General features: G+C 30.3%; 2 protein-coding genes across 2 annotated transcripts; one reads left to right on the top strand and one right to left on the bottom strand.

Moving 5' to 3' along the window:
* Window positions 1-1,210: 1,210 nt before the first annotated feature.
* LOC132715047 (uncharacterized) lies at window positions 1,211-3,009 on the top strand. The gene is made up of 4 exons (XM_060698021.1): window positions 1,211-1,349; window positions 1,661-1,765; window positions 2,337-2,438; window positions 2,853-3,009. Exons 1-4 carry the CDS (start codon window positions 1,302-1,304, stop codon window positions 2,976-2,978), a joined length of 381 nt encoding a protein of 126 aa, XP_060554004.1. The 5' UTR covers window positions 1,211-1,301; the 3' UTR covers window positions 2,979-3,009.
* Window positions 3,010-11,170: 8,161 nt separating this feature from the next.
* On the bottom strand, window positions 11,171-14,119 carry LOC132715050 (uncharacterized). The gene is made up of 4 exons (XM_060698024.1): window positions 13,986-14,119; window positions 12,612-12,722; window positions 11,901-12,002; window positions 11,171-11,343 (listed from the first exon to the last, which is right to left on the bottom strand). Exons 1-4 carry the CDS (start codon window positions 14,031-14,033, stop codon window positions 11,218-11,220), a joined length of 387 nt encoding a protein of 128 aa, XP_060554007.1. The 5' UTR covers window positions 14,034-14,119; the 3' UTR covers window positions 11,171-11,217.
* Between the last annotated feature and the right edge of the window lie 10,267 nt (window positions 14,120-24,386).

The following is a 24,386-nucleotide window of genomic DNA, read 5'->3' as shown; positions in this document are numbered from 1 at the left end:
AATTATTAAAAGTGTGTACTATATACCATTTCAACACTATCGAGGCAACGCTCAGATATTTTGTGAGGTCGATATAACATAAAGAAAGAATTTTATAGATTGAAGATGAAACGTGATCAAGGAGATATGTATTGTCATTAGTATATGAAAGATATATGAAGTAATCATATCAATTATAATTCTCGAATTTAAAAGCTTCCTTTCTAAATGAAAGACTGATTCTATGCTAAGGTTATTTCTACTGCCATTATCTATAGAAATAGTTTTTCTTTGAGAAATCCTGTGCACTGTAGATATATCATTAAGCAAACCAAGTACTTGAATAGTCTCAATCATCAATTTATGGGAGGAAATATATTTGCAACGGCGAAGTACAATTTATTTTAATTATCACAATAAAACAGCTGCTTTCTGTGGTATAAAATGCTGAACTTTTGTTGAACAAATCTATAGTACAACCTCAAAACACCATTTCAACAAAGGAAAAAGTAGTATCATTGACTTTCCTGCATCAAATATATTTTACGTGATTATAAAACCAATTTGACTTATTTATTTTCCTCATCATTATAATAAAACAGTTAATAACAGTTTATTTCCAATGATATTAACACTAATACACAATTTAAAATAATATTTTACAAATTTTATTTCTCTATTTATGTTGGGAGGTTACCTTCCTTATTCACCATAAATGGCTACTTTTCAAGAAGATAGACGGTCACCATGAAAAGATCTACCTTTTCAGTTCGCTTTTATTATGTAAAACTCTAAATTTCACTATCACAGTCTATAAAAATAGATGAAAAAAGGCATTAACAAATATAATATAAACTATGAAAAACAAGATCAACAAGAAAGGGTGTTATTCAATGAACGCATTACTCAACACAGGACCACCAGCAAGGAGCCCAGCAGTGAACTAAACATGACGGGGTACATTTGAAAACTTCTGACGGGATACTTTTGCTTATATAATTACGTACTATATCTTTTTTAATTTTGAACATTTGTATCATGGCATAAATGGTATAAACATGTCTTAAATCTTGAATGGTGGTATGTATTAAGAAAATATCAAATGTAAAGTTTTTCTTCTGTATATACTATATTTAGATATCTGTAATTTTCGTGTCTTATTAAATGGGTCACAAGTAAAGTAATACGTACCGTGTATCACCTTATATCACCTTTCGTGACTGTCTGTCAGAACACTTTACAGATAAGACTTGCCCTACTATATAACAACTGATCTTTTGTTTTCATCTTAGATTAGCACAGGACACAGTTTTGGAATAATTATGATCCGTACATTAGTATTTGGCTTATTTTGCGTGGCATTTGCTATGGTAATTATGCAATTATATTTAATTGACGAAGAAGAGTTACATTGATATGGATTTCTTACTTAAAAGTGTCTTTGATCAACTCAGTATTCTTTTATATTTTTTTGTTGAACTCAATATTTTATATTTTTATAAGATTAAATACTGCTTAGTCTTTTTAATTTCTATGAAACATACCTTCCATAAGCGAAACAAAATGCTAAGTGATGGCCTTCTGATTGCCGTGTCAGCCTTTCAACTAATTAACATATATTATACTTATCTATATAAGTGATTTAATATCATTATCATAAATATTTTATTTTATTATCTAGTCTATGACGACTACGCACAAGCCTCATCATGGACACCATGGTACAGGACCTACAGTTGAACCCGCTGAGCATGAGAATTTCAAGTTTGTGTATGAGCCACACTCGGTAGGAAGATCTTTTAATTTAATATTTTTTTAACTGTTTCATTACTTCAAATTGTCGCTGTTATTTTGCGATGATAATTAAAAAAAAATGATTTTCAAATATTTATTTTAAAAAATGGCTCATTACTTCTAATTGTCGTTTTTATTTTGCTTTTATTTTATTATCAAAAGATTGATTTTCAAAGAATACCATATTGAAACTTTTTGTTTAATAAAGAATTTATTTTGGAATAAAATGTTTCTTGAGTGCCAATCACAAGTATCAGAAACTTAGTACTTATGGGATATTGACACTATCGAGCGGTTATTCACTGATACTAAAATGACAACTACAAAATTAAGCAATGACTAACTTGTGCGAGTTCATGCCTTTTCAACAAATTGATCATAGAGGTTTCCCATGTCGATTTCTGTATGTGTGATTATTGTTGTCTAATGCCATACCAAGATTCAAAATCATAATAAACCATCAAGTCCGAAGATGTTATATCACAATATGATAGACAATTACATGACGGCCAGATTTGCTGTGTTGTTTTTCCATTTTTAAACATTATATTGAATTTTTGCAGCAAATGATGTTAGTTGTTAATGGACACAAATGTTACATCTTCTCCCTGTCCGATTCAGAGAGAGCTTCAATACACACTGACGCCGGCATTAGGGCTGTTGAGGTACATGTGTTTGTTTTTTAAATAATAAGATATACGGGAAATACACATACGTCAATTGTGCCAAATGTCATTCTTTACTTAAAAGGAAATTAAAAAAATTACTTTACTTAAAAGGAAATTTTAAAAAATTACTATCAGTCTTATGAACATTTTCGAAAGTATTTAAACAGCAAGTCTCCAGATTCATGCTATTGTTCAATGGGCGGGTCACCTCGGGACGGATATTCCGGTCCGAACCGTTACATATGACAGATATTATTAATACTACTATATTATATGTTAGACAATGTGCATACTACATGTATATTAAAATAGAACGAAAATGCACACTAACATGTTTTGTTTTTATGGTAAATTATGTCAGAGACTCTCGATTTCTTTTTGTTAATTGAATTTAAAATTCATACATTTCAGTTAAAACTTCTGAGCACATTGAGCACTGCAGCTGTTACCGAGGTTACAAAAGACCAAATCCCTGCAAAGACTGCTCATGTATGTGGAGGACATATAACCAACTATTACACTCAAACTACTGTGTAAAAATGAGATAACAATAAATGCCATTTTACTATTTTGTTTTAGTAATAATATCTATGTTATTATGTCTGTTCATGTTACAAGTTTGTGTAAAGTTAATTAAAAGAAACTTAAAATGTGTTTTACTACTGTAAAACACTTATTTTTCGCGAGAACCTTATTTCGCGAATTTGAGGCAAAATGTCCAAAATAATTATTTCGCGTCAACATAAATTCGCGTCTTCCCGAAAAATGTGAAACCAGAAACCCGATTTCATTCAGATATTTTCTGTCCTGTCCGTTCACTAACTTTGCATCGTTTATTGTGCGACGAATGCCTTTATATCTGTATCGATTTTTCTGCTAGCTTGCTAATCTTCTTGTTAAGAGAAACCGTCTGTCTAAAAATATGTCAATAAAGTTTGATAATTATTTGATATGTGTTCACTGTGTTTGTCACAGGTATTGTTCAATAGACATTGACCTTGATCAATTGTGTTAGAAATTTAATTAATCCATTAAGTTGGACAGATTTTCACATTAATTAGAACAATCTGTAGAAATACCATTTAAATTTTGTGAGACGCATTAATTTGTTTATACTTAATTCTAGTTCAAGTCACACTTACCTTCCTTGACACAGGTAATATGCAGCGAAGAAGTTTCTTTCCAATTCCTCAATAATACCAAATTGTTACAGATAAATATTTCATACTAGTAATCTCTACGATATGTATATGCTGCAACACTTGATTAGCTACATGATGTACGATACTTTCCCGCAGATATATATCCATGTGTACGCATTTTCGGATAGTGTTCATTTTCGGACAAGTGTATAGACAAAGTGAAATATTCGCGAGAAATATGAATTCGCGTCTTAGAAAACTCGCGAATATTAGCGAAAATAAATTTCTCGCGAATAATAAGTGTTTTACAGTATGTGTTAGAAAGGTGAAGAATACTGATTCTCTGTCACTTCCACCACACCACTGTTTATACACTTCGTTATTGATAAATTCAGAATGTGCTTGGAAAAAGGAAGGCAAAGATTATAAAATTTAAATATGTGTTCGGTATATAAAAGATATTTCGGTATAATTTTATGTTTCTGCTCTAGTAAAAAGGTGTTGGTAACATGATATGTAATGTAGCCAATATTATACGTTGTACGGTAATAAAATAGAAATTCTTAAAGTTTTATATCTATATAAATTGATAATGTAACAATAAGCAAATTAGAACCACAAAAAAATCAATATATGTCTTAAACTATACAAAAAAATGTTGTTAACCCAGTTTTCATGCGTGTGATTATGCCGTATTGTTTTAATCATTTAATACAACTAACAAGATAGAGAAATTATTTTCTTCACATTGTCTGTACGAATTCTTATGTACTCATGGTAGTTGTTGTACAAAATGTTTTGCTCTTAAAATTACTTTGCAATTCGCGTTCTTGCAATTACAGAATGCGGTTAGGAATAGACCTTGAACCAAGACCTTCCCTTAAGTTTGCGCATAGTTTCTTACCTGAAATCCAATATTTAGACGCTTGCGCTTTAGTAAAGTATGTTGTTTTGTTCAAGGGTAGTTGTCATGTAATATTTGGTAATGGTCGACAATTTTTTATTTAAGTGCTCATGTCTAAACCCCAACGCCCATAACAACAAAAAGATAAATTTATGTTGTTTTCCAAAACGTGTCTTAGAAACTGGAGAGAGAAAATATCAACATACAGTGTCTTATATGTGTTTACCGCTGTTATTCCAGTTTGGATAATTCCATATAATAAAATTTCCCCAGTATCTTTTTACATACGACGTCTGCATATTTATAAATTGGGCTGCATCAACGATTTATAAATTAAGTAAGAGGTTTTTCATTGCATATTAATTTTAAATTACACAATATGTTTATCCAGCCTTAACTATACCTTTTCACATATATTTAAGTAAGTGTCACCGAGACAGTTGTTAGACAAAAAGTTGTTAATGGTCATTTACTTCAGATAAAGTTTGGTTAAGCTTCTAAAGACAGTAAGTGATTCTGACTGAGATAGATTGAAGGTGTCAAACCTTCTGTCTGCTCATACTATTATTATTTTACAATCTGATTGTAATTGTTGGGCCGTTTGTAGCTTTTCAGTTTTAAGATACTTCTTGTTCATCAGCCAAACGATTATCATAAAGATGTAATTGTGGCTGATTTTAAATGTGTTTTTCTTCTGGTGAACTTTCGTTCTAGATTCGATTTATATAGGTCCATAATTGTTGGCATATTGAACGGTACTTGATTTAAATAAAGGTATAATGAGTGCAAGGCTCAACTCATCCGAAAATATGTCTGTCTACTGTTAATTCTGAAGGCTTATGCTAGCGTTATTTATAAAATAGTAATTGTAACCATTTATTAATCAATTTGACGAAATATTATCCGTAAGAATATCATTAAGATACATTTATTTATGTTTTGGGTGATGTTGAAATATCAGAGCTGTTTAGATCCTGTAAACATTTGTTGAAAAAAATTTCTTTTTTTTTCTTCATTACTCAATTTCTACATTTTTAATTAACAGTAATCTTTACAAATTGATCATAAACATGACTTATCCGCGACGAAAATTGAACTTGATGAAAATATTTCGTTTGATTTCTTTTGAAGTGATGTTGTACTTGTTCCTTATAAATGAAAAGAATATGAAATGTAAGACATTATAATTTATATTCATGTTTCAGAAACACGCTACCGATATCATAAATAAAATTAAGAGCGAACACTGTCCACTTGAAAGAGTAACAAAATTGAACAGAATAATTATTCGATATTTTAGTCTTTAATCTAGTACACTAATCTTAGCGGATTTCGTCTGTTGAGAAATCATTGTAGAGTATTCTGATTTGTTGAGTAAGAAATTCCTTAGAGATGAAAATAATTCTATAATGCTAACTAATAAGGCTCGATCTACAAATGCACAAGATATAGGGATCAGTTTCTCTATTGGTATGAAATAATTTGTGTCTTAAATGATTTTATTAAACAAACAGAGGTAGCATTTAATCAAAACAAACAATTTTATGTACTGTATCACTATATTTATAACTAAAACCCTCTTAATATATGAATGCTCTCACCGCTGTGGATTCTTATCCCGTCCTGGACATAGAAATTTTTCCTGTAATGAAACTACCGAGAATAGGTGATTCTACTCAGGTTTTCGGTGGTATTGCTAGAAGCAATCTAAGGTTACAAATGAAATCTTGAAATCGTGAAGTTAAAACCGTAAATTCGAGAAATTGAAATCTTGAATTCATGATGTTGAATTCGTGAAGATGAAATCTTGAATTCATGAATTTTAAATCGTGAATTCGTGAAGTTGAAATCGTGAATTCGTATTGTTAAAATTGTAAATTCATGAAAATAAAAATAGGAAGTCATGAAGTTGAAATGTGCTCATCGGTCTTTGGTAGTGGACACGACCGTCCCTTCAATTTCTGAAATTTCTTTTTAATATCATTTTAATTTTGCTGATTATTCTTATCAACAATTAGGATTATTCAACCGATACTCGAAGCAATACTTAAAAAACCAAATTGAAATAAAATATGTTGCATTACATGTATGTTTAAAGAGAATATATCAAATTTTAAAACTTGTTATTTGTTTGTTATATTTCATTATACAATATTATTTTGATTGAAAAAAAACCAACAATGTTGTTAATTATCTGGAACATATGTGATGTAAGGTGTGTCTTAAGACACGCAAATATAAATCAGTGATCATTACCGCATATAGAAACAAAGCTAAATGTTTAATACTGTTCAAATTTGGTCATTAAATAACAAAAACGATTAAATTACTCGTGAAATATGCGTGTCATTTCCGTGAAACAAAAATTCCCATTTTAGCATATATTTATGATTTAACTATAAATCTTAAAAAAAAAGAAGAAGAATTTCCGCCTTTTCACTGGACAATAAAAATAAAAAAGGTCCTTATTACTAAAACGTCGCTGTTCTTACATCATTTAACGTGAATTCTATTTTAGAATTTTATCACTAACTTTATATACTTCAACGCCTGGAATAAAAGCATAAATTAGGTCAGGTTTCCTATTACGCAAATGAAAGTACACCAACGTAAAATTTTGTCTCTCTTTATTTTTTATTAAATAAATAGGTGGAACTATTATATCAATGATATCAAAGGAAACAACAAATTACCAAAAAGTTGATGCTGAAAAGCATTATGCCCCAGAAATGCAGAAGCACGACTTCACATAAAAAGGCCGAGCCCGCAAGTCAAGAGATTTGATAAGTCCAAGAATTACTGCAAATTTAAACGCACGAAGGTGCATAAGCGCTTGTTTTGCAACGTTTGATTAAATAATTTCATTGCTAATAAAAAAAGACATGCCACATCGGTGTTTAGTCACGTGAATCTATCCGATGATGCATGTTTTGTGTTATTTTTTCTCCCTTAAATGTATACCTGCGTGCGCAGTTATTATGCAAGAATACAGTTTGTCCAATAGAAGAACGGTATTTTTTTTAAATTAATAAATTTTGATAGACCAAACTATGATGTTTTATCATTACAGTTATCAAAACATTGAACTGCTTTCAGTCGTCGGCTTTGGCTCGTTGATTGCATGCACTCCGACTTATTGGCCAGTAAGATGTTAGGAAGGTCTAGCTATGTACTATTTTTCAAAAGATTTTCTAGTAGATATAGTGATTTGAAGTCTATTTGAGTATTTAATAAGTAAAGGTGAATTCAACTTAAAATAACACAAACACAACTTGAGTTGCATAAATGCAATTCGGTCAATATGTCTAAGCGTTTGTATAAACAAAGTATACCTTTTACATGTCGGTCTATCCAAATTACATAATTATGTAGATTGAATTTGATTACGTTTCTTGCGTTGACATCGGTAACTGTCTTTAAATTAAATCTGATTATAAAGTCCATATCATTACATTTGAGCCTTTTAACAGAGAGCTGTTTTAAACGATACATTTAAATTTGTTGTTTCTCGTAAAGAAAATATACATCCTTCATCAGTTATCTTTCATTGTTTATATCTTTTCTGTCTTAATTTAAGCCCATAAACTGATATTTTAATGAACGATTTCCCGTCTTTTAAAACATTACTAGCTACAAAGAACATATCATCACGCGAACAAGCTTTCCCTTGATAAATAATTTCATTTGAATAAAAGATATTCTGATAGCATTTTTTTTTGTTCGGTTGTTCGGTACAAGTTAATATTCCATTTATTTTAATTTTAATCAAACAAATAATTTTGGATAGAATTTAAGTTGTTTTCTTCGATATAAATTTTGTCTCTAAGAAAATATGAATGAAAATAATCAGCATGGAATTACATAAAGCGGCTTCAGCTTTATTTTTAGTTGGACAAACAATTCTGTACTGTTGCAAACTAAGTACTTAGTAATATTACCTAGGGACAGTGCACTTCCCCTATAACAGCTACCCACACGTAGTGATTTTTATTTCTTAAGAAACGAATCGGCCGCTTTACCAATTTACATAAATAGAACGGAATGGTACCTTAGAGGGTTTCTTTAAGTTATTGTTTATGTATTTTATCGACGGCAAATTTCATTTACGTCTTAATTCTATTGAATTTATAATTATATTAAATGATTAACTCAGAAAAGCAGAAGGCCGCTTTAAAATTATGTCCTTTTATAATAAATGTATAAACAATATAAAAAAATCATATCGAAGAAGAAAGTCTATATAATGCAATAAAATATAATAAATAAAATCAATACAAAACGAATACATATTTCTCAGACTTTTTAATTCATTAGTATGTTACTCTGTTTCTGTATTAAGAAGCATTACACTCATTAGTGCTGGTTCGTTCAAGAAACGGATTCAAGACTGTTTCAATAAACTAATATATAGCTTCACACACAATCGAACTAAAATAATTCCGTGTAATTAAAACTTAACTAACGAAACTTACCTTTTTAAATATTTGAGCACGTTGCCTCATATGCAATGGCGTATGCAACAACGTATGCCTTATACAGCGAATTTAGGACATTGCTGCTTTTATCGATCAACCCTCTTCTTAGTTAGCGAGATCTCGTAATTCATCGAGATTGTCTCAGTTAATGATTAAAAACGTTTAGCGTGATTAAAGATAATATGAGAATTGTCAAAAGGAAATAATCATTTCGTAAGATATAAAGTTCATTTAAAACGTTTGTGGTGTTTTGAATAACTGGGTGACGTAAATTGTCGCTGTCAGCAATTACATTTTTTATCATTGCACAATTATAAATAGCACAATTCTGAGAGGAATGTTGTGGAAGAATTTATGGAAGTATGAGCAACGAAATGACATTCGCTCTATCAGCAAATTTGTTTCATTACAGTGTAATGAATAAATTTGCTGTATAATTATGATTTAATGACAATTGGTCATAACTTTAAAACGCAAATAAGAGATACTTGAAACTATAAGCATAATAAGTTGATATAATTTAGATGTAAGAAACTTGATTTAATACATTATTTTAATTTTATAACATGCAAAAAAATAACATAGCGATGTATAAAATAACGGACAGTGAGGGTAACTTAATTTTAACATTTACTGATTTGGCTTTTACGGCCATTATAAATGATACATTGCAACGACCAAATGAGGTAAAGTGTTCAATTCAGAACTGTACGAGTACGATGCTGTAAAATTCTCCTAAAATAAATACATTAACGATTCGTAATTACATATCATTCATCGATTGGCAGTTAAATACTGGATCGTGTGGGGTTGCGTTCATTGAACGCTGCCTTTCCTTGTTGATCTTGTTAACCATATTTTAAAGACGTGATATCAGAAGCGTTATAAAAAGTATAATATTCTAAAGCTATTGGTATATAAAATCGCCTTATGGTATAAAATACGCGAGCTAAAAAGCAGCTTATTAAAATTAATTCTGTTTTAAATTAATGGAACATGACAAGGCTTGATTTTTAGCATGTTATTTAGGTCAATACCAATAGCTAGTGTGCACATTTTGAGATCATTCCGTGGCACATTTTTTTTCCAGAATCATAATTTTAATTGTGCAAAATTGTTATCTTGTAACTCTTTTGCTAAGATTCACGCAAAATATATTTCTGAGCATATTTATTTGTATTTATTTTTCAGATTTATTTCCATTTTAAGTGCTTAACGTGATCTATGCAAGAAATCAAAATTTTATGTTTGTTGGCTTTTAAACCTCAATGAGCTCCTTTTATGTCATTTCGTATAAAATTAAATTAAAATAAAGTTCCAAATGTCCACCCCTGGTGTCACCTGTTTGAAATAACGTACTCGTACCGTCTGCGTCTGCGAACTTGTTAAGTTTGTTCTTGATATGAAATAATTATATGAATTTTGCTGAATAATTAAGATTTAGTGGTCCGAAAAAAGTAATATCTGTCAGTTTTTTCCATATATCAATCTAAATAGTTAAACCTTTTGTTAAGAGTAACAATATTTAGTGACATTTGATCTCGGACATTGTGTCTAATGGTTATATGGCTTTCACCGCTGATTCAGAAATCATATGAGATAAGTAAAGAAATAAGTAATTACTGGTTAGGTATCAGGGACAGCCGGTTTGGTTGATCGACAACCGAAATATAACCAGAATTATGTGTTTAAATCGGCGTTAAAATTCAGACTAACAAAACTGTGATATTTGTACTATCACTACCCGCTTCTTTTCCCTATTGAACATAGAAGGACCGAAGGTGTGTGTAAATATGCAATATTATCCCTGTTGATGATTTATGTTTAGACATCTGACATAACCATTAAAAATGCGACGCGCTGGAAGTAAGTAAGTAAGGAAACAAATCAGACATAAATAAGCTTGGTACCAGGTACGGCAGCATTTATTTTTGTAGTGTTTGTAATAATCATATCCCAAGCTGTGATTTTGTAGCTAAATAAAATCACTGCTTTTCGTCTGGATCCTCGCATCCGAACTCCAAACAGTGATTATTTTTAGCGATAAAATCACTGTTGGATATACAGGATATATTATTTCTGAAATAATAAGCTTATCTTAAAAATATTTATTTTACGATGATTCATCTAAATATCATTCAATTTATCATCAGTATTTGTAACAAACAATAACAGAGGAAAAATAAATGAGATATGAGACAAACGACATAAGTGACAAAATTTATTTAATGACATTCATATCACAGTTGGTTATATTACACAGTAGTTTCTTTGTAATAATGTGTTGTATGTGCTCCACAGGCATGTGCAATCCTGACATCAATTTGGTCTTTTGTTACCTCGGTTACAGACGCAGTGCTGAGTGTGCTTAAAAGTTTTAACTGAAAAGGAAAGTGTATGTATATTTATATAAACTATGCGAATATAAAATCATACTAATCCAAGTATCAGAAATATTGTATGTAATACCTTAAAAAAGAGAAAAATATAATCCTTATTATAAAGAAGCCTTATACGGCAAAAATTTAAAATGCTGCAATGCCTGTGAATGGACAGTAGTGATTGCAAGCAACCGTTCGCACCCCCTAGCACCGGCAAAATTCAACATTTAATATGAACTGGAATAACCAATATGTTTTTAAAATAATCATATGGTTAATTTTTTTCATTCAAATATTTCTCGATATTAAACATGTTTTATGCCATTCAATGTTTCAAATTTTCAAAACCTCTTCAGGCTTATAATTACAAAATGGTTCAATGCATGAGTCCTTCTGTGTTATAATATTTTTACGTTTTTTTTTCAACTTCAGTGAACGTTTGTAAAGCCAAAGGTGGAATTAAGTTACCAATGTCTATAAGAAGAAACTTAGTAATCATTTTATTTGACAAATGTTAGCGTGTGTAAGGCATATTTTATACTTGTAACAAAACGTACCTCAACGGCCCTGATACCGGCGTCAGTATGTATCGCAGCTCTCTCGGCATCTGACAATGTGAACATGTAACATAAATGTCCATTTACAACAACCATCATATGCTGAAAAAGTCGAAATTTTATATGTACAAGGGGAAAACATTATGCCAAAGCAATAATTGTACATTATCTTTACTTTTATCAGAGTATGTTTCTGTTTCGTTGAAAGTAAAAACAAACTACAAAAATTACGTTTCTCCTTTCAAGCATCGTATCGCTTAAGAAAGCGTTGCTTTGAACAAAAGCCTTGTGCGCTTTGTCTTAAAACTAAGTATTCATTACTTATAGTTACAAATATCAAAGCAGCTCCACTGAGGTCAAAAGCTTAAAAGCACCCACTTTGAAATTCTTGCATCGATCACGTGATGCACTTATCATGTAAATATCTGCACAATAAAGTTAAGAAATATACTCAAAATTAAATTGAAAATCGATCTTAATGCGCTTTTAGTGAAAAGCGTTGCAACGCTTGTCAGTTATTTGAAAATTTTGCACGACAATATTGATTATTCTTGTAGTAAAGAGTGAGGGAATGATCTGAAAATGTGCAAGCAAGTTAGTCCAGACCTATATCAAATGATTCAAACGTCTGGGGAAAAAATATGTCCAGTTCCTTAATGTCAAAAGCATGATAACATTTGTTAACATTGATAAATAATTTTACATTCTTACCGTGTGTGGCTCATATGAAAATCTGAAAAATTCGTGTTCAGCGGGTTCAGATGTTGGTCTCGAGCCATGGGGGTGGTGGGTCTGATGAGGTTTGTGCGTTGTCGTCATTGACTGTAAAAAAAAACAAAACACAAACACTTATGCAGCGACTTATACACCATACATAACCAGTGAAACACAATATCCTTATTATAATCCATGTCACTAATTTCGCGTTATCACTTATTTTACAGTTATGGCACATTTCCATGTGAAAAGTTGTAAAATGTAAAATTGTTTTTTTTTGTGCACTATAATTAAAATATGATAAACAAGATCAACAAGGAAAGGCGGCGTTCAATGAACGCAACCCCCATATGACCCAGCAACAAGAACCAATGGCAAGGAGCCCAGGCGGACCCCGTAAAAACAGCAAAAAGCATTTCTGCAAAAAGCCCAATATGTCTGAAACAGTCTTTCTGTTTTCAAAATGGCCAACCCATTAAATCTGATTTGATGGAATATGTTGTTTTTTCCTTGTTGTTTCACAAAGAAAAAAATACTAAATGTTACAGCAAATGCTTTTTTTTTTTTTTTTGTACCATAAGTTACTGACTTTTCTTGTTTTGTCTTCTGACTTTATATCCTATTAAATTATTAACCCTTGATATGCTCTTTGGTCAATTTCCTACGTATGGAAACTCAAAAAACCGATAAACATCAGTGGGTCCAGTTGCTCAATGCTCTGTTAAGTTTTACCGTCCCTTAAATTAACAGTCCGTTAAAATAGCTATTCGACTGTTACTTAATAGTCTGTAAAACATTGTTGCTGAAAACATTATCACAACCTGTTAATAGGTTCGTTCAATCCCATTAATCCTCATTTTGTAGTTTTCAAAATGAAATCTGAAACATCAAGGTCAGATATCTTGTCTCAAAGAATCGTGTTAAATGGGTAAAAAGCATTAAATTTTTAATTTTAACAAAACCATTCTTCTCGAGGAAGTGGTAAAAGAACATTTGGAAGTGTTAAACTCAAATTCTAATTTATTTTAAATTATTCGTCTGTAAAACAGAGACCAGTCAAGTGCATTATTAAGGAGTATTTTGATAATTTGCATATGACTGTCATTGCCAATAAAGTCATGCATAAAATGTTTCTATGAACCCTCTGCTTATTTCTATCAGAGGTCCAATCCTTGATTAAATTAACAGACGGAGTCAGCCATTAAAGTGGACGATAAAATGAACCTTAATTTTAAGGAACAGAATTAAACGCAATGGTTAAATTTAACAGTGCGTTAGTGGATTAAACGGACAGTTGAATTTAACAGAGCTTTGATAAACTTGTCCCAGACCGATATTAAGTATTTAATATATAATACGGGTACTTACCATAGCATACGCCACACAAAATAAGCTAAGTACTACTGCACGGATCATTGTTAGCCACAGAAACTGTCGTCTACCAAATAAAATTGAATTTTTTAGCGCAATGCACTTTATTTATATAGAATAGTCTGTCGTATATTATCTTAAAAATGATAACATTTAGTCACGACAAGTACCGGATGCTTATGCTGACCTATATAAATAACGATGACCCCTTTAATTAGACAAGAAAAGAAAGTATTTAAGTGCTAATCTCAATAAAGAAAGAACGTCCTCGATTTTAGTTCACGTCTCAAACGAGTTCATTTTTTATCAACGTTCAAAAAATGTTTCACATATAAGTCATTATCTTATCTATATTGTAGTAGTTTAGAAAAACAACAAAGTTTGAGGTAGAAAAAAAATAGAAAGAATATCGGTACTGTTCGTTCTGACATGTACTCGCAATTCAACAAACTTAAAAAAAATTAAAAGCAACCATCATAAGTTGGGTCTTTAAATAAATCGTTACCAAGTATTTAATTGCAATTAGTTATATTAATCAATTGCTTTGAATAAATAATATTATAATATAACAATAATGTTTTTTATAGAGACGTTATAGTTTTCTAAAAAGATATACATAATAACTTATAATATCAAAATATTGATGTCACATTTAGTGATGCTCGGACTGAACTTGTCGAATGTAATTTGAAATAAATGCAGGACTTGTTTTACAAAATTTAATCAAAAAATGAAATTCCATTATAACTGAATAAAGAAATGTAATATCTATATTAAAGAATAAATAATATAAATTGGACATTTTATACAATAAATCACTAAGGAGTGGATTTCTTCATTACTTTTTCCATTGTATTTTAATGCTTTATCACATATGAAATTATTTAAATAAGGAAATTCAAGTAAAAACACGATATCAATTCAGTGAAAAGTTTCATGAATGGCATATATTACTGATTGTCGTAAATTTGAGTTTATATTAAAAATAAATGTAGTACATAAATATGCCAACACACATTTTGTAAGTTATGAGATTAATTGTTGCGCGTAAATTGTTATAAAATAAACTTTTACCATAAATAGATCCAGAGAAAGTGTTCTTTTGCAACGTTAATTTGTTTATTAGTGCTTGTTTGGTACAGGCCATCTGCTTGTCTAAGTCATAAATATTCTTATAAAATGTTTAAAAAAACATTTGATATGATATGAAAATGGCATATATAAAAAAATCATGTGTTCAGATATCTCAATTTATTGCAATATCATTTTTTAATTTAAGCTCACTTTAATCAACATTGTTTGCATTCGTTCAACTCTTGATTATTCTCTTTGATCTTTTTCTTGTATGAATCGTGCCCGTAAATTCCTTAATTGTCCTTAATATAAAATTCAAATGATCTTTATTAGTTTTCATATTAAGACAGTTTAAAGTATCAGTATGCCTATATATGAAATAAGCATTGTGATTACAAAAAAATAGAAATACTTAGTCTAGTAGTTTTTAACATTGTTAAATCAAATTCCGCTACTGAAGCAGTTGCCTGTTTGACTTGTTACAATTCAATTTATCTCAATAAATTTTCTCAAGATAAGCTTGATTTTGTTTCCGTTTCAAAATTCTATTTTACTAAGTTTCGTCCATTGTTTTCTCGTTCAAGCACCTTGTGAATTACATGCCGCTTTTCATACAATTGCACTTAAACGCCACAGATGATTACCGTATGAACACATTCCACCAATAATCATGTTGAATACTGTTTAAGTTGGGCGTGGACGGTTGCTTTGCAGTACTATTCATGGACATGCCCAGTTGAGCTGAGGCTCATACATTTTCAATTTTGTGGTTTTGCAGATTCAGGTTTTTCGTCATGCCACCGTCATAATATTTGTCCCCTTATTGAAGTTATGGTTTTACATGACAAATAGTATGTCGGATAAAGTCTGAAATTATAATTGTTTTATAAATCGAAATGAATTAACACAACGCTTAAATACACTTACCAATAGTAATTACATTAATTAAAGATTGTTTGTGTTACAGCGAATTAATAAAATTATACATTACATCATGCAAGTAATGTTGTATGTGCAGTGACCTTTTCCTTTATTTCGTCATTTGCTAAATTAAAACTTATTCTCTCACTGTAATAATATGTTTATAAGTATATCATATTTGTGATACAAGAGTCTCAGCTTTAGATAGATGCTTTATATATAGCTCTGTGGCTGTAACAGAATGAATAAACCTAAACAAACACATAGTAAAATGATGTACTGCGTATTTTAGACGAAAAAAAGACACCGTCTTTTGGCTATACTAGTCTAGCTTTTTCTCTAACCTTCAACGACTGTATCATTACAGACAATCAAACAAGGCTTATAAGCCGATGATAACATTATATATTATAATACTAGTAACAGCATATTAACAAGATATTTAGCAGTGCATATGTTGATGTTACAAAACATTATCACAAGGTAGTTATGACAGGAAAAGCTCATAATGACAACTTATTCGTTAGAACGTAGAAATGAAAATATTAATTTATGTAAATTTTGTGTTTGTATCATGTACCTTAACAACATAAATGTTACGTCTACTGATACCACTTTATTTGGCTACAAAAACATGTTTTTTGTTGTTGTTTTTTTTTGTTTTTGTTTTTTTTTAAAGTAAAAGCTTCTGGGATTGTTCGTGACAAAGATGTTAAAACTGTGCATTTATGCACATTCTAAACGCTTTCAGATTGTTATTAGGACAAAGCGGCAAATGACGATATTAAAGTAGATAAGTCTTCAATGGGCATATTTTCCAATAATAACTCAAATATTGATCAAAGCAAATGAAATGTATCATTTGGATATTCTTATAAAATGTTGCATGAAAAAAAAGATGAAAACAAGTGATGAAGTTCTAAGTGTTTTTAGTATAAACATTTATATGATGAATAATAATATTGCATAAAATTGCAAACATCTTTCTGTATAATTCTTTCGTGGTTTGTTTAATACTCAATACTATAAAATTGATATAATAATTCATTCTTTTTAGACAAATTCCCTTTTAAGTAGACGCTCTTAATGCATTATCACATTATCCAAAAACAATTTTCTTTTTCTTGTGCCTGTGACTACAGTTAAACATACGGTCAATGACTGGGCGCAGAAAATAGTTAGTAAAATTCTATAGTTCAGGTAAAGAAAAACACAGGATTAGATTTCTCAATGTAATAATATCAAAGGTTTACTATACTTGTATTTTTTCACTGTTTTGTTATAGATTCATATTTTTTCAACTATACTTAATGAAACCTGCGTCTACAAAAACAAACTGTAAGAAGAACAGATGTCAAAATAACAATTTCAAAACTGATATAGCAGACGTATTTTTATGTAAAATAAAGAAGTCTGGTCTTTTTGTTACATGTTAAATGTTTATTACCATAACTTTGTTATTTGATAAATATTATATCAAAATATTTAATAAAATGTTATTTTACGATTGTTACACCCATTTGTTTTGCGTTTTACATAGCATCAACACAATGAAGGGTCATATGGTTTCTTTCCAGCTATACTGGTCTAGGAAAAACTTAGGTGCCCCTCCGTGCATTATTTAAGGCACCAGTAGAACTACCGACTAGGTTGATAGTTTCCTCACACAAAAAAAGAAATCCAGTCACTTGCGGGATTCGAGCCAACAGCGATGAGGAGCATGTGGTTTGAAATCAACGACCTTAACCACTCGGGAAAGAACGCCCCTTTATAATGAATGAGTTTGTATCTAAAGCAATCCTAGGATGCAAGGAGATATATGACGCTTCTAGTTTATTACAAATTAAGTTAAGTTTTTCAACCATTCCAGCTGAAAGACAGTCACTATGACATCGACCACTAAGGGGTAAAGGCGACGATAGGAGAGACCCCTTAACAAGCGTGATCAAGAAAATATATATACTAAGGTTTGGTAGAAATTTGCAATGGGCGTGAATGGTAATTTTCATTACCAAAGGCCGTCTACTTGAAGTGTTGTATTTCCTACAGCGTTCACATTGTATTTATTTTAATTTTTGATACAGTAGATAAGGACATAATGTGAGACATTTTTAAAACTTGCCATCTGTTGCCCTACTTAAAACTTGTGAAATGACTAACATGTGTTCTAACTAAAATTGAGTATACTATAATTCTATAAACGGTGCTACAGCACTTAAAATATCTCATAGTCACGTCTGCTTAAAGATTCATGTTTGTTTAAATGGTAAATCCGGTATAAACAGGATTAGTGCGTTTCTAGCTGGTTTATTCTGCACTTTTAATCAAACTCGCAGAACTTTGAAAGTTGATATACATTTAAAAATGATGATTATAATTTCATTATAAAAAGTCATCCTTGAACCATTGCGGTCAAACATTGAAAAAGAAAAATGTACTAAGCTTTAAAAAATTCCAAATATTGCAAATTTGAATATATTTAAAGGCTTAAAGGAATCAAAGAATCTGCTGGCAGTTAAATTCTCTCGTTTTAACCTGGATTTCATGAAGGTCAATTATATAGACCTTTATTTAATTCTATTTATTTAATTTTGAATCTTGTCATACATCAAGTTAACACATACATGGCAATTAGTCTTGGCATAGCTATCAATCTTCTTTTTTAATTTAGTTATTTATTTCTGCTTTAACCATTCGTATAACTTTACTAAATTAATTCTTTTTTTTTCCATTTTGATATGAACATTTCGTAAACAAACAAGCATTACGTTTTGTATACTAGACTACTAAATATATATAAGTTTTAGTTTATCGAACTTTTAAGATATTTATTATCATAATTATTTTTGACTTTAATCGTTTATTTATTAAGTTTGTTTTTTGAAAATACTGTTAATATAATTATAGCCAATGTGCCGGCGCATGGTTTATATCCACAACCGGTTTTTGGTTTGATGCCTCCTGGATGCCCCTGTGTCGGGGGCTGCGTCCTTTGAACGTTGCCTTTGCCTTATTTATCTTTATTCTCGTCTTTTTTTACTTCAATTAAAATATAAAATCTAGAAATATTTGTTATCTTGAACTCGGTTGAAAGTATCAGGAAACAAAAAGAGCCTGTAAAAAATTATAAAAATCAATGTGTGATGATATTTAATTGTTTGTTTGTCGTTCTATCTATCAAACATTACCGAATGTATGTGAAAATATATAACCAATTTATCCAACCATTGAACGACAGTTGTGTTAATTTTTGATACGTGATGCTTTTTCGAGATTATGAACTTTTGAACTAATGTATTTTGTGTTGTTGGGCATTTTGGTATGAAATGATGTCCTGTGATAATATACTATGATTAAATATCTAAGCACTAGCATACAAATTAAGCTGAAACCATAACTGACTACAGAACTATAAAATGATACCATATTGTTTATTTCAATAATGTGAAATAGATTTATTCAGGAAAATTATTTTATCATTGTATGTACAAACTGCTGTTTGAAGGGAAATACAGTTTAAAGACCCCTCTTGTAAGATAGATAGATAGATTTATTTCAGTATTCAGCAATAACATGGTAAAACATATCCAATACATGATAAAACAATAAAAACAAATATCACTGTATAAGAAATAAACCATATCAAAAACATCATACCAAGGATAACACAAGAAAGAGAACTTAACCTCTTATTTCCATTGTGTAACGAAGACTGGTTCTTGTTGCTGGGTCATATAGGGTTGCGTTCATTAAACGTCGTCTTTCCTTGTTGATCTTGTTTATCATATTTAAATATATATCTTCATGCACTTGAATAAACACCAATATATTTCAAATTGATTCAGCAATAAAGAAATAATTGCATCATAAAAATTGATGTTCCAGAAATTGAGAGTAATACTTTTGGCTTCTTGTGAAAAGATTTTTACTGTAATAAAACATAATTTCTTGGTTCATGAAAGACATGCATTTATTTGTATGTTTGTCAAATTGTTTTTGTTGTGGCAGTTTTTGTTGATTCTGAAATTATTTAAACATCACACCTATTAATATTTGAGTTCAACAACTGAGTAAATAATGTTTATCCTATGAAAGTGAATATAATGAAATAGAATGTAATATTAAACACTGGTCAATAACATCATATGAAAGTTTATGCAAAGCGATTTTCAAAGTTTATAAAAAAGATTTTTTTCTTGGTAAGAATACATGTCTTAAAGATAATGAATTTACCAAGATAATAGAAGCTGGATAGCTATAGGACTGGTACAGGCAAAGGTTATTATCTACACGTCGCAAACCATTCTGATGTTCATCATCCTCGGCGCTGTCCTACTACAGGCATCGTCAATTTCCTGACAAGCACTTGCATACTTCTAAGCGCTAGCATGCACATTAAGATAAAAATAAAAAAGCTGACTATAGAACTTCAAAATGACACCATATTTTTCATTTCATTAATTTGAAATATATTTATTCACGAATATATATAAGCGTTGATACAATATTTGTCTTCATACAAGTTCAATTATAGGCTAAAGTACCAATCTGACATTTTATACGAAAATGTTTTTGGTCTTAAAAGAAAATAATTGCATAATTAAAACTGGTGCTCCAGAAATTAAGTGTCACACTTTTGGCTTCTTTTGAATAGATTGCTGCTGTAAACTTATTTTTTTGGTTCATGAAAAGACGTGCATTTATTTGTTGTTGTTTTTGTTTTGTAAAATTGTTTTCGTTATGGCATTTTTATTATTTATTTATTTAAGAATTCACACCTAATAATACTTGAGTTCAACAACAGATTAATTAATGTTTATGTATAGTGAAATAGAATGTAATATTATACACTGGTCAATAAATAACATCATATGAAAGATCATGCAAACTAATTTTCCAAGTAGATTAAGAATGAGTGTTTTTAATTTTTTTTTATTCTTGATAAGAATACATGTCTTAAAGATAATGAATCTACCAAGATAGCTATAGGACTGGTACAGAAAAGGTTATTATCTACACTTAACAAACCATTCTGATGTTCATCGTCTTCCTTGGCGCTGTCTTACTATTGGTCAACTACCTGCCAAGAATTGCATAGTGACAACATTGTGACAAGATCTCAACATCGAACATAACACATTGCTAACCGTTTTAGCTACCTTCAGGAAACGTCAAGAATCGTTCCCGGAAGCCAAGGTCATATGAGCAAATCTCATGTCGTTCCCCGCTGATAAAAAAACTGCTCATAACATAGTGAAAATTATAGATCTATAGTGTAAATTCATATGATGAATTATAATATTTTGTTCAAGAATATTTTATTATATATGTAAAATCGGATCATGTATGCACACGCATGTCAACATCTTACATGTACAATGTATAATTATTTCGTGGTTTGTCTAATACGAAATACTAAAAAAGTAATACTCATTCTATTTTAGACAAATTCACTTTAACTAGACGCTCTAATTATCATATTATCTAAAAACAACTGCTTTGACTTGTGCCTGTGACTACATGCGGTCAATGACAGGGCGCAGAAAATTATTATAGTTAATAAAAAATACCATAGTTCAGGTAAAGAAAAAGACCGGATTAGATTTCTCAATGTAATACTAGTAATATCAGAGGTTTGCTTTACTAGTATGTTTTCACTGTTATACTATAGATTCATTTCTTTTCAACTATCCTTAATAAAAACTAAATTATAGATCTACACCTGATGTTCTTTGACGGCCTTGTGGCTATTCACATGTTAACATTTCTAATATTTACAATAGTCACGTTTATATTTTATAAATTAAAGTATATGTGATATACTTTCATGGGATCCGTCCTGATTCGTTTTTGTGTAAAACAACGTATATTAAAACCCTAAAAAATACAGATGTGCGTTTTCAAAGTCCTTTATGATATTTTGTTAGTTAAATAAATACAGAAACAACTGTTTTTTTCTTCTTTATTTTTTAGATTCTCAAATACTTGGTATTATTATTTTATACAATAAAGCTAGTTTTCGTATTATGTATTAGTATTTTCTACATTTCACCAATGTCTGAAAGTACATCCCAAACAAGCTGCAAATTAACAAATGGCCTGCCACTGAACTAAAAGCATAATCTATTTAAAACATATAATTGTTTCCTTGTGACTTATTCGTGTCGAATTGTACAAATTTGATTGAATTATAGAACATACATAGTTACAAATGTTAAAGCAAACGATCAAAACAAATAAAAAAGTGTCCGTTATTTTACAAAAGTTTTCAATTAGTGAAAAAACTTTGTACGTTTTCTCAAGTTTCTAACCGGATTATAAAAAGTAAGTTTGGTTTGTATCAATGTATTGTCAAGACAGAAATCCTAATTCAGGCATTAAACACAAAGATACTTCAAATAAATTCAATTAGAAAAATAAATATCTCGTCTATTTCAAGAAAGAGGTTTTTTATTGAATGAAATCATGCGAAAGTGCATAAAAGCCACGACTTTGTTTGAAATAAGAAAATTGCGAGTGTATATGCACACAATCCTTTCACTGTAAAATGTCAGTAAAATGCCAACAAAATCCTTAACGGAAGACCGTTATTCCCTTTATACAGATAGGAAATAATGCTGTTATAACAAATTATCATTTGATATATTTATCTGCTATATCATCAGTTCGAAGCGTGAAATATAGCGGAAGGAAATAGAAACAAATCAAGATATGATAGCTCAGTTGATGATGGCCACTGTCTGACCCTGTGTATTTCGTTAAGCATGCAGTTCATTTAACTACATGCCTTAAGATATCTTAATAAGAAACAGCAGGTCCTGGTGACTCATTTGATTGCATTTATTCCAGTAAAGTCAGTCAATATACTTTTCAAAATGAATCAGCAATTTTGCAAATAACCCAGGTGCATTTGTATTCCATGTAAACATATCAACTTGTATTGCTTTTCCTATTACAGAAGTAAAAATGACAGAATCACATTTGTATTTCACGTGAGTGACACGTCAAAATATATGCACGGCCGTGCAATACCGTTTTTACGGAGACGCCAAAAGCGGCACTGGAATGTGATACAATTTGTAATGCCATGTGTGCCCGTGTGCCTGCTTCTAATAAAATAAAAGAGATACGAATATTTCTCGCCATCTATGAATCCAAGTACATTCACTTTCGTTATGATGTTTGCTATGAGAATATTTTCTGGTCTATACTCGTAAACAGTTCAAATTACAGATGTATTTATACATAAAAATTCTATAAAAAGGGGAGATCCATTGGGAACAAAGATGTAGTATAGCAGACTCTGTTCTTCACAGATCAAGAGAAATGCAACATCTCTCATGCCCTTTAGTATATGTGAAAGGATGGTTCAATCTTTAACATTAAAACTTAAATTAGGTTGTTATACTTTTGGGTAAAAATGGACCAGTAAAAAATGATTCGATATTACTAAGGAGAGGTAGAAGTACACATATATATTTTTAGTTTTGTACATCAATTGAATGTCACTCTCTTTTGGTGATTTTCCATTCATATATTTTATCTAATGGTTTTAAGAATATATTTCCAGAATACATATTTTAAATGCACATTATGCCCTAGAGATGATTTAATTTTAATGTCTCAAACACTGTGTTTGTGCCCTGTTACAGTTTCAGAAAAGAAATTAGATTAAGTATTGAACTGGTTACCAACAGCAAGTTACTGTGACAAATTTAAATAACTTGAGAATGATACGAATCACTTATTACGGTAGATTATGTGATAATTATTGTGTGGCTTGCAATCATTGTACCTTTTACTTGAAGGGCCGCAATGTCGGTGATATCTCTTCCGAACATAAATCATCTGTGTTTATCAGTTGCTGCAAAATATCATTGGAAAAGAAAAACACGATATATTTTAAAACGCAATTAGCCCTCGTAAATAGAATTTTACACATTTATGTTATTTATATGTCATATTGAAAAAAGGAGAAATTAAGCAAGTATTAAAGTGAATTTGACAAGCAATTCAAACATTCAAAATCCCTAAACAGTTTTCAACTGACTGAAGTATATGATTGTTATGAAGGTTCCGGATTCCCTTGTAATACTCTGAGAGTCGAACCATGTTGATTGTAGGTTTGTTGAGGTCAATTCATAGCAGTTATATAGAGAACATTTGTTGTTGTTGTTTTTTGTTGTTGTATTTATTTGTTTGTTGTTGTTTTTTTTTTGTTTTGTTTTTTTGTTGTTGTTTTTTTTCTTTTCTTTTTTTCTTTTTCTTTTTTTTTCATGTTTGATCGAAATTGATTTCACTGGGTCTTCACCTGATGCAATATTTACACGTGTGGTATAGCAATGAGTAAAAATATAACATCTGCAAGTGTTTACGAGGGAAATTAATTATATATAATTTATC

This window comes from Ruditapes philippinarum, unplaced genomic scaffold (genome assembly GCF_026571515.1).
Source record: "Ruditapes philippinarum isolate M1 unplaced genomic scaffold, ASM2657151v2 ctg4518_1_1_1_1, whole genome shotgun sequence".
In the NCBI taxonomy this organism is placed as follows: Eukaryota; Metazoa; Mollusca; class Bivalvia; order Venerida; family Veneridae; genus Ruditapes; species Ruditapes philippinarum.
This window is presented reverse-complemented; position numbering and strand designations above follow the sequence as displayed.